This window comes from Aegilops tauschii, chromosome 3, assembly GCF_002575655.3.
Source record: "Aegilops tauschii subsp. strangulata cultivar AL8/78 chromosome 3, Aet v6.0, whole genome shotgun sequence".
NCBI lineage: Eukaryota > Viridiplantae > Streptophyta > Magnoliopsida > Poales > Poaceae > Aegilops > Aegilops tauschii.
The window spans coordinates 387,324,172-387,337,000 of record NC_053037.3 but is presented as its reverse complement, the minus strand read 5'-3'; the positions used below and the strand labels follow the sequence as shown (position 1 = coordinate 387,337,000).

General features: G+C 50.1%; 2 protein-coding genes across 2 annotated transcripts; both read left to right on the top strand.

Moving 5' to 3' along the window:
* The first annotated feature begins 4,354 nt into the window (after window positions 1–4,354).
* Window positions 4,355–6,346, top strand: LOC109782425 (protein NRT1/ PTR FAMILY 4.3-like). Its single transcript, XM_020341045.3, has 3 exons — window positions 4,355–4,534; window positions 4,606–5,043; window positions 5,170–6,346. Exons 1-3 carry the CDS (start codon window positions 4,370–4,372, stop codon window positions 6,166–6,168), a joined length of 1,602 nt encoding a protein of 533 aa, XP_020196634.2. The 5' UTR covers window positions 4,355–4,369; the 3' UTR covers window positions 6,169–6,346.
* Window positions 6,347–8,451: 2,105 nt separating this feature from the next.
* Window positions 8,452–9,512, top strand: LOC109782427 (oil body-associated protein 2A-like). The gene is made up of 2 exons (XM_020341048.4): window positions 8,452–8,789; window positions 8,884–9,512. The coding sequence occupies exons 1-2, from the start codon at window positions 8,501–8,503 to the stop codon at window positions 9,339–9,341; spliced, it is 747 nt and encodes a 248-aa protein (XP_020196637.1). The 5' UTR covers window positions 8,452–8,500; the 3' UTR covers window positions 9,342–9,512.
* The last annotated feature ends 3,317 nt before the right edge of the window (window positions 9,513–12,829 follow it).

Genomic DNA, 12,829 nt, shown 5'->3' with positions numbered 1-12,829 from the left:
TATTGTTCTTTGCTTTGTGGTGACGTTTACTCCAGCAGAACGGAACTGAGTTCAATGATGTTTAAACGAACATTCCCTGGGCGCACTTTATCTGCCCTTGAACAAATATTTGGAACTAAGGGAGTAGATATGAGAGTGTTATTCCCTCCGTAAAGAAATATAAGAGCTTTGATCAATGATCATACCTCTTATACTTTAGTAGTGATCTAAAAGCTCTTATATTTCTTTTCAGAGGGTGTGCAAATTTTGCTTGGAGAGGTGACTTCCTAGGTTTGCTGTGCAACTCTGCTACTTACTGTACTGCTTCACTGTTCGACTAGATAATTGACGAGAACAAATTTTTTATAGAAAAAAGCCATCATGGCTAGCTTTATTAACTTAAAAAAGAAACATGATGAGAACAATTGTAGCCCCCTTTCTCCGCTACGCATTCTGCCAGTAGATCTAGAAATTAATTGCAGACGCAATCAGGTATGTCACCTCTTCTGGTGGACATGGTGCCATGCTTCCAAATGGAACAAAAGAAAACCTTTCATATTTGCTACTTTTGCTGTCCATTTGCAAATTAACAAACATTTATCAACAGCGACTCCATTTAGCCTGTTCAAGCCGGGGGAATTTACCGAGTCGATCTGAATTCCTGATCCCTTGTGAGTCCTGACTTGTTGTTTCCGCGGGAGGCAGGAACATTGTTGACGTCTCTGTGGGGAATGTGGAAGAATTGGGTGGTGGCGCCGGCACTTGCTGGCGGGCAACTGGGCTGCCGCATGCGAAGCTGTGAACGAGCTGTTCTTTGGTTTCATCAGCTCCTGCAGTGCTGCGCGCAGTGCATATGCCACACATGGCGTCATTTCAACTCTCTTAGGGCATCTTTAAAGGCAACCCACAATTTTTCTTCCGCATTCGTTGGCGAAAAGGGACCAGTCTGCGGACATGAATACGGGAGGATGCCATTCAATCGTAACCGCATATATTTCAAACTCTTTTTCAACAAACTGAATGAAATTCGTGCAAATAAAGTTGGATTTCATATAAACATGACAGATTTCATACAAACCGGACCAATACGGTTACATTTTAGACATACTTTCAACTAAAAAGGTAAAAAACTATATGCACGTACGGTCGCGCGGAGCTTCACTCCCACGACACGGATACACTACATTAGTCTACAGCCTGCCGCGACTTGTCTTCCCCATGTCCGACAGCCCGCTAACCGGACTGTCGAGAGCCCCGGAGATATATTTTTCTCCCGTATCTTCCCTATGTCTCGCTACGCTGCTCATTGGAGTAGCAAAGAGGGTGCTTCAGCCGGAGGGGAAGGGTGCTTCCGTGGAGTTCAGGCTGGTGCCCAGGATGGTCTATGATAAAGGAGAACCGGCCAGGTTCCGGCGGTGGCCTCCATGTGATACAAGCGGCGGCGGCCTCCCGTGTCCTACTTCTCCTTGATTATGGCGGCGGGCGCGGACGTGCGGGCTGCCACCTCGTCGACATTCGCGCAACCGGCTTCTTTCTCTGCGTGCATGACGCGACTACGTGTGCGTCGACGACGGATGGTGCGGTCGCAGGCACTAGATGCGGCGATGCCCGTGTTGCCGTGCCGGCATGAAGCAACTCGCCACTCCTCCGCGAGCTGGTCTGGAGCGACGAGTTGCTGAACCACGCTCCGGCTTGGGGCCGCGACAACTGGCTCCGTCGGGCTAGGCGAGGGAGGTGGAGCAGCGAGAAGCCTCACTCGTATCCAGCGGGCTCTGCGGGCTACCCAGTCGGCTTGTATGTCAGAGAACTGCTCTTCGGAAGCCATCAGAAGAGTGAAGAAAATGGTGAAGAAGGAGACGGGGAAGCGGTGGAGGGGTGCGATTCTTGCCTTGTCTAAATAGGGGGCGGACGGGAGGAGCTTGGTCGGCGTTGCGTTCAATGTTGGCCCGCTCATGAACGGACGTGTGGCCGGAGTAGATTTCTCGGCTCCCACGCGGGTTTAATGGTGGCATTTGAATGTGGAGAGGAGACGTGTTCAGCCGGGCGTGCAGCGGGCGGCGTCCTCGGCCGCCGCGCCGCTTCAATGGCGGAGGCAGTGAGAGGTCGCGTCCGCTCTGAGCCGACTTCAATGTGGAGCGACGCACTTTACATCAGCATGAACGCGGGCGGGTGGTGTCGGGAGGGAAGAACGCGGGGGAGGGAGGAGAGGTTTTTGGTGGGTCAGGGCGGTCAGAAACGGACTTGAAAGTGATCCGGACTCCTGCAAACTTTCCCACGTTTGTCTTTGGTTTGCAGAAAAAACCATGTCCAGATCACCCCGCGGATCAATACAGAACCGCGTTGAATGATTTTTACGGTTCAGATGGTTGCGGAAGGTTTGAGGGTCGCGTTGGAAATGCCCTTACGCAACGCATATGCCACGCATTGCGTCATTTCGACTCCATCCGCGATGCAGGGTTCATCCTGAGGTTTGACCTCTGGTGCGATCCGCAGAAGGGAACAAAAACATAGAGTATTTTTTTGTTTGTTTGTTATAAAAACAAGAAGACGGTAACAAAATATCATTTTCTCTAGGATCAAGATATCCTCTTCTTGAGGAACGGTAACAAAATATCCTACTCATGAAAGACACAGCCATGGACGCTTGCCTGGAGAGCCTAGCGTGCGCATGCATTACAAAATGACCGTAAAATTTTACAAGTTACGCAGGCGGTGAACAGAAGGAGCCGACTGATTCTTTTATGTGATCTTAGCTTTTGCTACACTCCGGCCCAGTACCTGACAACTGTGACCTGGCTGTATCAGTGAGTTACAAGAAGCCCACATCTAGTGGACGTCGCCGCTGATAACGGTTGCGACAAGAAGAGACCGTAAATTTAATCTTATGTAGGAATGAATGCATGGGAGACCCATTCCCATGAGTTGAGGATGCTTTATATTGCTTGGCAACTGCACCCCCTGCCTCTCGTCCACCTGAGATCATAGCTCGCCTCTTGGCCAAAATGGTACTAGCTCATTTTCTTTCTTGTTCCAACTTCATTTTCGGTGCGTGCGTGCCAACGTTCTCACTGCCGTGTGATTTTCTTGTTGATAGGAAAACGAGGAGACGAGCAAGGTAACCGAAGCCACCGGCAAATTAGAATCCATGGTATCTTCCTTGGTTCACCCCATCTTCTCTCCTTTCTTTCATCTCTTTTATTTACTTTTGAAACGGTTCATGCTTATCATGCCATATATCGTAAAAACGTGCATATAGTGGCCGTTTTACCAAGAATAAGGTATAAACTACCGTGTATAAATTGTAATTGTATGGGCATCAACAGATAATTGAAATTCATGTCACTTAATTTAACTATATAATAGACACCACATGGGATTTTAAATTTTCTGGCTTAGCTACTCTGGCGTGGCCTGAGCACTGTAAACTGTCGTGGCTTTGGTTTGCTCCGTTTTAAAAAAAATGGGGCGGGGGGCAACCCCTTTCTTAAAAAAAAAAGTAGACACTAATTCATGAATAATCTCCCACTTTGTTCTCAGCTTATGTGTTTATTTCTCATATCGACATCTCTTACTTGCTAACAAAAATTAATAGGAATACAAGGAGGATGGCAAAGCAACTGAAACCAATGGCAAGGTAACTTACATGTTCATCAAATAGCTACTACTCCGTGCCCATGGGCATGAGAAGTGACTTTGTTATTCACATAAATGATCCGTAGGTGGAAACACATGAAGTCGTTGGAGGAAAACAATACGAAGTCATTGAAGGGAAGGTTAATTGGAGGGGAAGGCCTGCTGTGCGGGGGCGCCATGGTGGTGTTGCCAATTCTTTCTTCATTCTTGGTATTTTCTAATCACGATCAGTTTACGTTGTACATAAACTAGATTTGCCTTCAGGATTTTACTATTTTGTCAACTTTTTTCCGAAATTTATTTCTTTGTGCACCTATGCTTGTTACTGTGCTATTGTTTTTAGCAACCCATACATTACTAGATGGTAACATGGTATGAAAGGTAAAATACATATAGAGTTGGCTTAACCAATAGGAAAACATTTATATTCTCGCTAAAAACATGCAAGGATTAGTATTTTATGATCTCACCCATACAGTTAATGGATAAGTTTTGTTTTGCGAGTAGTTAATGGATAAGTTGTATTTGACTACTAACAAATTAAGAAGCAACATGGTGTTTTAATAATCTAATGAACACTAGAAATCTCTCTCCATCAGTTCAGACTTTTGAATGAATTTGCCGGAGCATGAATTCAGCAGAAATGAAGCCAACCTTGCTAATCTAGTAATATGAAACTGTCCTGGGTTTGTTTGTTGTTGCAGTGAACTTTGGGCTGGAGAACCTGGCGTCTCTGTCTCTAGCCGTGAACCTTATCATGTACTTCATGTTGGTCATGCACATCAACCTGGCCGATGCCTCCAACCTGCTGACCGACTACATGGGCACGAGCTACATGATCGCGGTGCTCATCACCGTCTTTGCCGACACCTTTGTGGGCCGGTACCAGACCGTGATCATATCCTCCGTGGTGGAGCTCATTGTAAGAATCTTTCCTTTCTTTCACTTGGTTGCGTTGCAGCTGGTCGTTGATCCTCTCCGGTGTACATGCAGGGGCTCCTGCTGATGACGCTGCAAGCTCACTCCCCGAAGCTACTACCGGAAGGGTGCAAATGGCCGGAGCCGACGTGCGAGAGGGTGGGCGGCCACAGCGAGACGCGGCTCTACGTCGGGCTGTACCTGGTGGCGATCGGGTCGGCGGGCATCAAGGCGGCGCTGCCGGCGCACTGCGCCGACCAGTTCGAGGCGAAGCACCCCAGGGAGAGGCGCCAGATGTCCAGCTTCTTCAACTGGCTGCTGCTCAGCTTGTGCATCGGCGGAGCCGTCAGCGTCACGGTGTTCGTGTGGATCCAGAACGTCAAGGGCTGGGACAAGGGGTTCGGCGCCGCCACGGGCGTCATGGGTCTCGCCCTCATCGCCTTCCTCGCCGGCATGCCGCGCTACCGCATCTTCACGGCGCAGGGCAGCAGCGCGCTTCTCGAAATCTTCCGGGTGCGTCAGGAAACCAATCAACCTTGTCTAGCTAGCTAGCTTAGCTTAGCTTCTTGACTATTTTCCGTGTTAATCATGCATGCATACATGGAGGTGGACGGTTAGTATTTTCCGTGCTGTTTTCAGGTGTACGTTGCTGCGATCAGGAACAGGAATCTGCAGCTCCCTGAGAACCCTGCCGAGTTATACGAGATCAGCAGAAGCAAAGCTTCTCCTGAGGAGGAGTTCGTGTCCCACAGGGACCGGCCATTCAGGTTCCTGGACAGGGCGGCCATCGTCCAGGCGCCGACGGCGGAGGCGCCGAGCCCGTGGCGGCAGTGCCGGGTGACGCACGTGGAGCACGCCAAGACGGTGCTGGCCATGGTGCCCATCTTCTGCAGCGCCATCATCATGGGCACCTGCCTGGCCCAGTTCCAGACCTTCTCCATCCAGCAGGGCTCCACCATGAACACGTGGGTCGGAGACTTCCAGATGCAGCCGGCGACGCTCCCCATCATACCGCTGACCATGCTCATCTTCGCCGTGCCCATCTACGAACGCCTCTTCGTGCCCTTCGCCCGCGGCATCACGGGCCACCCCAACGGCATCCCCTACCTGCAGCGCGTCGGCGTCGGCCTCGTGCTCTCCGTCGTCTCCATGTGCATCGCCGCCGTCGTGGAGATGCACCGCAAGAAGGTGGCCGTCCGGCACGGCATGCTGGACGCGTTCCCGATGCTGCAGCCGCTGCCCATGTCCGTCTTCTGGCTGGCCCCGCAGTACGGCGTGTTCGGCATCGCCGACATGTTCACCTACATCGGCCTGCTCGAGTTCTTCTACTCGCAGGCGCCGCCCGCGCTCAAGTCCATGTCGTCGGCGTTCCTGTGGGCATCCATGTCGCTGGGGTACTACTTCAGCACCATCATCGTCAAGGCGGTGAACGCGGCCACCAAGAAGCACACGCTGAGCGGCGGCTGGCTTAACGGCAACAACATCAACCGGAACCACCTCGACCTCTTCTTCTGGCTGCTCGCCGTGCTCAGCTTCATCAACTTCCTCAACTATCTCTACTGGGCCAGCTGGTACAAGTACGTCAAGCCCCAGGACGAGGAGGACGATGTGGTCGCGCCAGTGGAGCAGCAAGTGTGACCAGTACTCGTATACCAGTTACTTCTTTCAAAATGCAAGGTTGATGGTTGTGTAGGTTTTTTGGTCGTCAACTTGTCATGCACTTCATCCTCTTCTTTCTGTTGACGAACCTCGTCATTAACTATTACCCGGTTCTCATGTAATAGTACCATATGAGTTTGCTGGCAAGGTCATGAAACTCACAAGTTTTCTGTCTTAGTTTTTCTTATTTAAAAAATCGGTTTTGCTAATCCTCAGCCAACTGAAAAAACCTGCTCGCCTGAGCCAATTTTATAGAGGTAAAGGGCGCGCTTGGTTACCTGCATCGCCCGGCCTGGCTGAGTAAATGTAGGCAAAAAACCAACATCTGCACTTAGTTTGGTTGCCTGCATGTCTTCTCCCTGCATCGTAACGATGCCTCTACGCATCGCGTTTGGTTGCTTGCATTGTATGTGGTCATGAGTGCATTTTGTCTGGTTGCTTGCAGGGAATATAATTAAGGCTTAATAGCTACCCATAACACACATTGTTACACTAGAGTGCTTCGGCGACAACAGTAGGCGGTGGTTGCGGTGCCGCGTCCGACACGAAGAGCATGGAGTCGCGGGCGAGCGAGCTCATCGGCGGCGCAGTGAACTATTTGCTAGCGCCATCGCCGCAGAGAAAGTTCGTGTGGAGTACCGAACAAAAGGGCGTTGAGGCAGAGGATGATGAAGAAAAAATGCAGTGTGCCCGCCATGGCGCCGTCAGTGTAGTAGGACAGGGAGGAGGAGGCCGAAAAGAACGGCGATGATGGTGGGGCCAGTGTAGTAGGACGCGGAGAAGGAGACCGAGAAGAACGACGATGATGACACCATTATAGTAGGACGCGAGTGAGAAGGTCGAGAGGAACGACGTCAGTGATGGATTCAGTGTAGCAGAACATGGGAGACGACACAAGAGGAACGACGACCGATCGAGTGTAGTAGGACGTGGGAGAGGAGGTTGAGCGGAACGACGCTGACGATGACGCTAATGCAACAACACTCGGGAAGGAACGACGATGGCGACGACACCATTGTAGTAGCATGCGAGCGAGGAGGCCGAGAGGAACAATGCCGGTGATGGCTTTAGTGTAGCGGGAGAGAATGTAGAGAGCAACGACGACCGCGTGAGTGTAGTAGGACATGGGAGAGGAGGTTGAAAGGAACAACGTCGGCGGTGGCGCTAGTGTAACAGCACGCAGGAGAGGAGGCAGAGAGGAGCGACGCCGGTGGTGACGCCGGTGTAGCATGACAGAGGAGAGGAGACTGAGTTTAAGGAGTGTCATTAACACAAATTACACATATGCGTATATACTTCACGAGGAAGAAATCAAATTTAATCATCTACGATTGTCCAAATAGAAAATATGCAACCCGAAAGTTGCGTGAAACTGTAAGATGAAGCTACTGATCAAAGGAGAATTCAAACAGTCGACTGTGCGCGACGAATTTGAGAAAATTCATCCAAAATAGCTTCAAAAATGAACATGAAATTAAACATTTACGGTCAACGAAACTACGAACTGATCACAAAAATGAAACCATAACATCGATGCACATCTTTTTCATGTAGAACTTATCTCAAATTAATGCACCGTCGTGACCTAAGAAAGAAGATTAGAGAAGGAGCTTACTCAATGTGAAAGAAGAAACAATTTAGGAGCTTACTCAAGGTGAAAGAAGAAACAACTTACAAGGTGTATAATGCTGACATGCTCTCCTGCAAGAGGGCTCATCATGTGCGTTCGAAGGTGGCTCGTCTGAATCTGGCCCGATAGAAACGGTGGATTTGAGTGTTCCTCCAAATATAGAATGAAAGAGGCTTTATGTTTCATGCGGGCTAACTTTTCAATGCGACCTAAATAACCATACAGGCCATAAACACCCCGCACAAGTCTGGTTAGGCTACCAAACGCGTCCAAAAGCACCACGCGGAGAACAGTGGGGTGCAGAGAGGGCACTTTGGCTCGTGCCTCCTGGACGGAATCCCATTCTGCCTTGAACCGAGCAACGGAATCTGCTATTTCATGTGGATCGGCGATGCGTTTCCCGTGCAGTGTAGCAGAACCTGGGAGACGACACAGGATGGGTGAGCGGTGTGGGTGAGAGCCTTGAATGCTCAAACCCCATGCGAGCCAACACTTGTCGCCGCAGCCGCACAACACATCTGCATCTACGTCGCATGCCGTCTGCCACGTCCTACCTCGTCACCACGTACGTGTCACCCGGCAGCCCGTCCAAGTCCCAGTGCCGCCACGACTTAAAACCCACCCGAAGCGCGCGCTCCTCACCCAGCAGTAGAGGCCAACGAGCTGACTCCCGATCCATCGATGGCGTCTAGCGACGAGAAGCCTGTCCCGACGCCGGCATCAACCGGAGGCGACGGCGGGCCGCCAGGGAAGCCGACGACGACGTCGACGATGCTGCTGGACAAGGGCGCGGCGGCGCTGCAGTCGCTGCGCCCGGTGAAGCAGATGAAGCAGCACGTGTGCACGTTCGCCCTGTACGCGCACGACCCGCACCGGCAGGTGGAGACCCACCACTACGTCTCCCGCCTCAACCAGGACGTCCTCCAGTGCCCCGTCTACGACTCTGACGACAAGCACGCCCGCCTCATCGGTGCGCGCCCGCACGCCACGCTCTAGTCCGTTGCCCTGCCTTGTCCGGCTCACCAAAAGAACGCGCCGCGTGTTTGTTTTGTGCGTGCATGCAGGCGTGGAGTACATCGTGTCGAGGAAGATCTTCGAGTCGCTGCCGGCGGAGGAGCAGAAGCTGTGGCACTCGCACGCGCACGAGATCAAGACGGGGCTGTGGGCGAACCCGTGGGTGCCCAGCATGCTGGGGAAGGCGGAGCTGGACCACATGGCCGGCACGTTTGGCAAGTTCTGGTGCACCTGGCAGGTGGACCGCGGCGACCGCCTGCCGCTCGGCGCGCCCGCGCTCATGGTGTCGCCGCAGGGGGAGCGCGACGGCGCCGTGCGCCCGGACCTGGTGCGGAAGCGCGACCAGAAGTACAGCTTCTCCACGGAGGAGCTCAAGGTCGCCAGGGCCGACGTGGAGGTGCCGCCCGAGCCGCGCCCGGGCCAGGCCGACTACTGGGTCCGCCACCACAAGGGCTTCGCCGTCGACGTCGTGCCGCACGAGATGAAGCGCCACGCGCCGTTTCCGTGAGCGACCCCGTTCCTCGGCGCGCCGGACGTGTTGGCACAAGTGGGTTATTACAGCGCTTTCGTGTTGTGTGTGTGTGTGAAACTGTGCACTTTGTTTCGTAGTTGCTGTCGAGCTAGCACTGTGTAATAGGGGTACTGGTCTGAAAATAAAAGCATGTAGTAATTCAGTTCTGCTGCCTGTGCTTGTGCTATGTGGAGCATTTGAAAGGCTGGAAATGCTCAATTTTTCATAGTGCAGTTTGGTCTCATACTAAGCAGGTCTGGCGACTGATACTAGTCACTCTGGCAGGAGAGGGGCGTTTTGGAGGCCGAGCTTCATGGAGGCTTTTATTTTTGAAAAATTCAAATTCAAACTTTTATGGTTCAAAAAATTCTGAAAAAAAATATGTGTGCATGTAAGGATATAACTCATTTTTAAAAAATTCAAATTCAAACTTTTATGGTTTAAAAAATTCTGAAAAAATTATGTGTATATGTAAGGATATAACTCACATATGCGTAAAAATTCATGATAAAATACCTTAAGTTGCGACCTTAAAAAAGACAAATTTATGGCCCGAAAGGATTAATAAGTATAATGTGTTAAACAGTCCCAGATTTGTCTTTTTTACAGAACCCTCATTTCAATGTATTTTGAGCTGAAAATTTACACACATGTGTGTTATGCCTTTGTTTATATCTGTATTTTTTTAGAATTTTTTGAAATATAAAAATATGAATTCCGATGAAATTTCAAATTTGAATTTGGAGGCCTCACCGGAGGCCGAGCTATAAAAGGGATTTCTGCTCTGGCAGATCCTACTCATGAAGGATCATCCAATAATAATAATAATAATAATAATTTCAATTTTTTTTAAAATGTAAAAATATGAATTTTAATGAAATTTCAAATTTGAATTTAAAGGCCTCACTGGAGGCAGCTCCAAAAGGGATTTCCGCTCTGACAGATCCTACTCATGAAGGATCATCTGAAAAATGTAATAATAATAATAATAATAATAATAATAATAATAATAATAATAAATCCCAATGATCTTGCAGCGGATAAATCCTCGTCCTCAACAACTGGCTGATGGGGTGACAGAATTTGTTTTAGTCTAAAAAATGGCAGATTCTGCTCGAGAAGGAGCTTTTTTCGGATGATCTACCATCAAATAGATATATCTCACCAATTGCTGATGGGGTGACAGAATTTGGGTTGTGCATTGAAGGCGCTCTTAATCAAGCTCTGCTCTCCCATCTATCCATATTTAGTGCATGCTTCGTTCTGTCACACTGTTTGAGCTGATGAAGACCAAAACAACGTCTACACCATCCCCGACTGAGATCCAGAAAAGCTTCGATAGCGTGGAGGCTGTCTGATGATAATATGAATAGGAGGATCCTTCTGTTATGTGCTGACTTCTGTTATAAGCTCTCCTCGGGAGATCTGCGAATGCATTTGCGGATCGCCACAACTGGGTGAGCTCGACGAACCCCTTGCTGCCAAAAACACATTGAAGTAAATATGGCTTACCAGCAGCGATCCGCCTCACTCTCTGGAGCACTTCACGGTCGGCCCGGGCCTCAGTTTGGACCTTGGCGTGCTCCAGGCGCAGCTTCTCGAGCTCCTCGACCACCGCCTTCTCCTTGTTTTGAAGGGCGTCTCGCTCCTGGTACACGCCCTTCAAGGCCTCCTCCACCTCCAGGACTGGCGCCTGGTCCTTGCCTCTCTCCGCCTTCTCGACAGCCAGCTCCGTCTTGGCCTTGGTAGCCGTAGTTGCCTGCTGCTTGGCCTCCTCCGAGCTTTCACCAGTTCGTCCTTGAGCGCCTCAAGCTCCGTTGTAGCAGCTGTCATGAAAAACAGCTTGGCGTCAGCATTAAACATTTTTAAGCGTATTTTCAAAGTTAAATTGATAACCTCGCACATCTGAAATTTACCTTTAGACAGCTCGATCTGCTTCTTCATCAGATCAAGGTCCTCTCAGGACCTCTTGAGCTTCCGGTTCATCTCCGCTATCTCCTCGGAGGCGCGGAGCCGAGGTCGATACCTGCAACATGTACTCGACGCCTTAGTCCCTGTTTTCGGTTTCAATCCCCCGGCCCATCCTTTTTCAATGACCGGTCAGGGTCTTGGGGGCTACTATTCAGTGTGACATGATATTATACTTTGACCCTAAAGCCCGTTTGTTAAAACCAGCTTTAGGCTCGGGGGCTACTGGCTAGCTATGTTATTATAAGCGCTATGCCATGATGTGAGCATAAAAGTCCTTGGACAAAAAGCCCATTTTTAGGAGCTATTATAAATAGAGAGGTTACTCTTAGTACAAGAAAGTGTACCTCAAAGCTCTTGACGAGGCCCTTGAAGACCTCGTGCATTCCGGCTTCCGCGGACCGGAAGCCCCACAGTGCCGCGCCAATCAGGGCACGGTACTCTTCTGTAATGGAGGAGCTTTTTAAGTCTATCTCCATCTCTTCCGCCCATCCCGGAGTGGCCCGCCATGGGATGGGACGCGGGGGCGACACGACCTCTGTGCCCACCACCGAAGTGTTGGGAACGAGGGTCTTCGGCATTGGCGTTGGCGCCGCAGACAGTTCAGGCCGAGCCGTTGTCTGGTTCAGCCTTCCCTTGGAGACCTCGGGGGTTGCCTCCCCTTGGCCCTGTGTGGCCAAGGTGTCAACCTCGGCCATGGTGACCGGCACCTCGGTCCCCGTTGTGTTGACTGGTGATATGTCCATTTTGCATCATGCTTTTATATTGATATTTATGCATGATGGACTGTTATTACACATCATAGCGCAATACTTATGCCTTTTCTCTCTTATTTTACAAGGTTTATACAAAGATGGAGAATGCCGGCAGCTGGAATTCTAGAACAGAAAGGAGCAAATCTGAGAGACCTATTCTGCACAACTTCAAAAGTCCTGAAAATCTACGGAGAATTATTTTGGAATATATAAAAAATAGGGATTTTTATTTCTGTGCCCCTGGTTCCTTAGTTCTACTCATTCATCCCCACGCTCTTAACTTCTGCTCATTTTCCCCCACTCCCTTGCCCGAAACCCTCAGAACTGGTCACATCGGACGTTCCCGTCGGGTCAATGGCTTGACCGTTAACTCTGACGTGTGGGGCTGCGTAGGGCCGAGTCCACATTTTGACCGTTACGTGCTAACGAGTGGGGCCACAAAACTGACACTCACTGTAACCTGAATCAGATCGAGTCGCTTCCGCGCTGCCCCCTCCGCCGCCGTCGTGCCGCCTCCGTGATACGTCCATTTTGCATCATGCTTTTATATCGATATTTATTGCATTATGGGCTGTTATTACACGTTATGTCACAATACTTATGCCTATTCTCTCTTATTTTACAAGGTTTACATAAGGAGGGAGAATGCCGGCAGCGGGAATTCTGGGCTGAAAAGGAGCAAATATTAGAGACCTATTCTGCACAACTCCAAAAGTCCTGAAACTCCACGAAAGTTATTTTTGGAAATAATAAAAAATATTA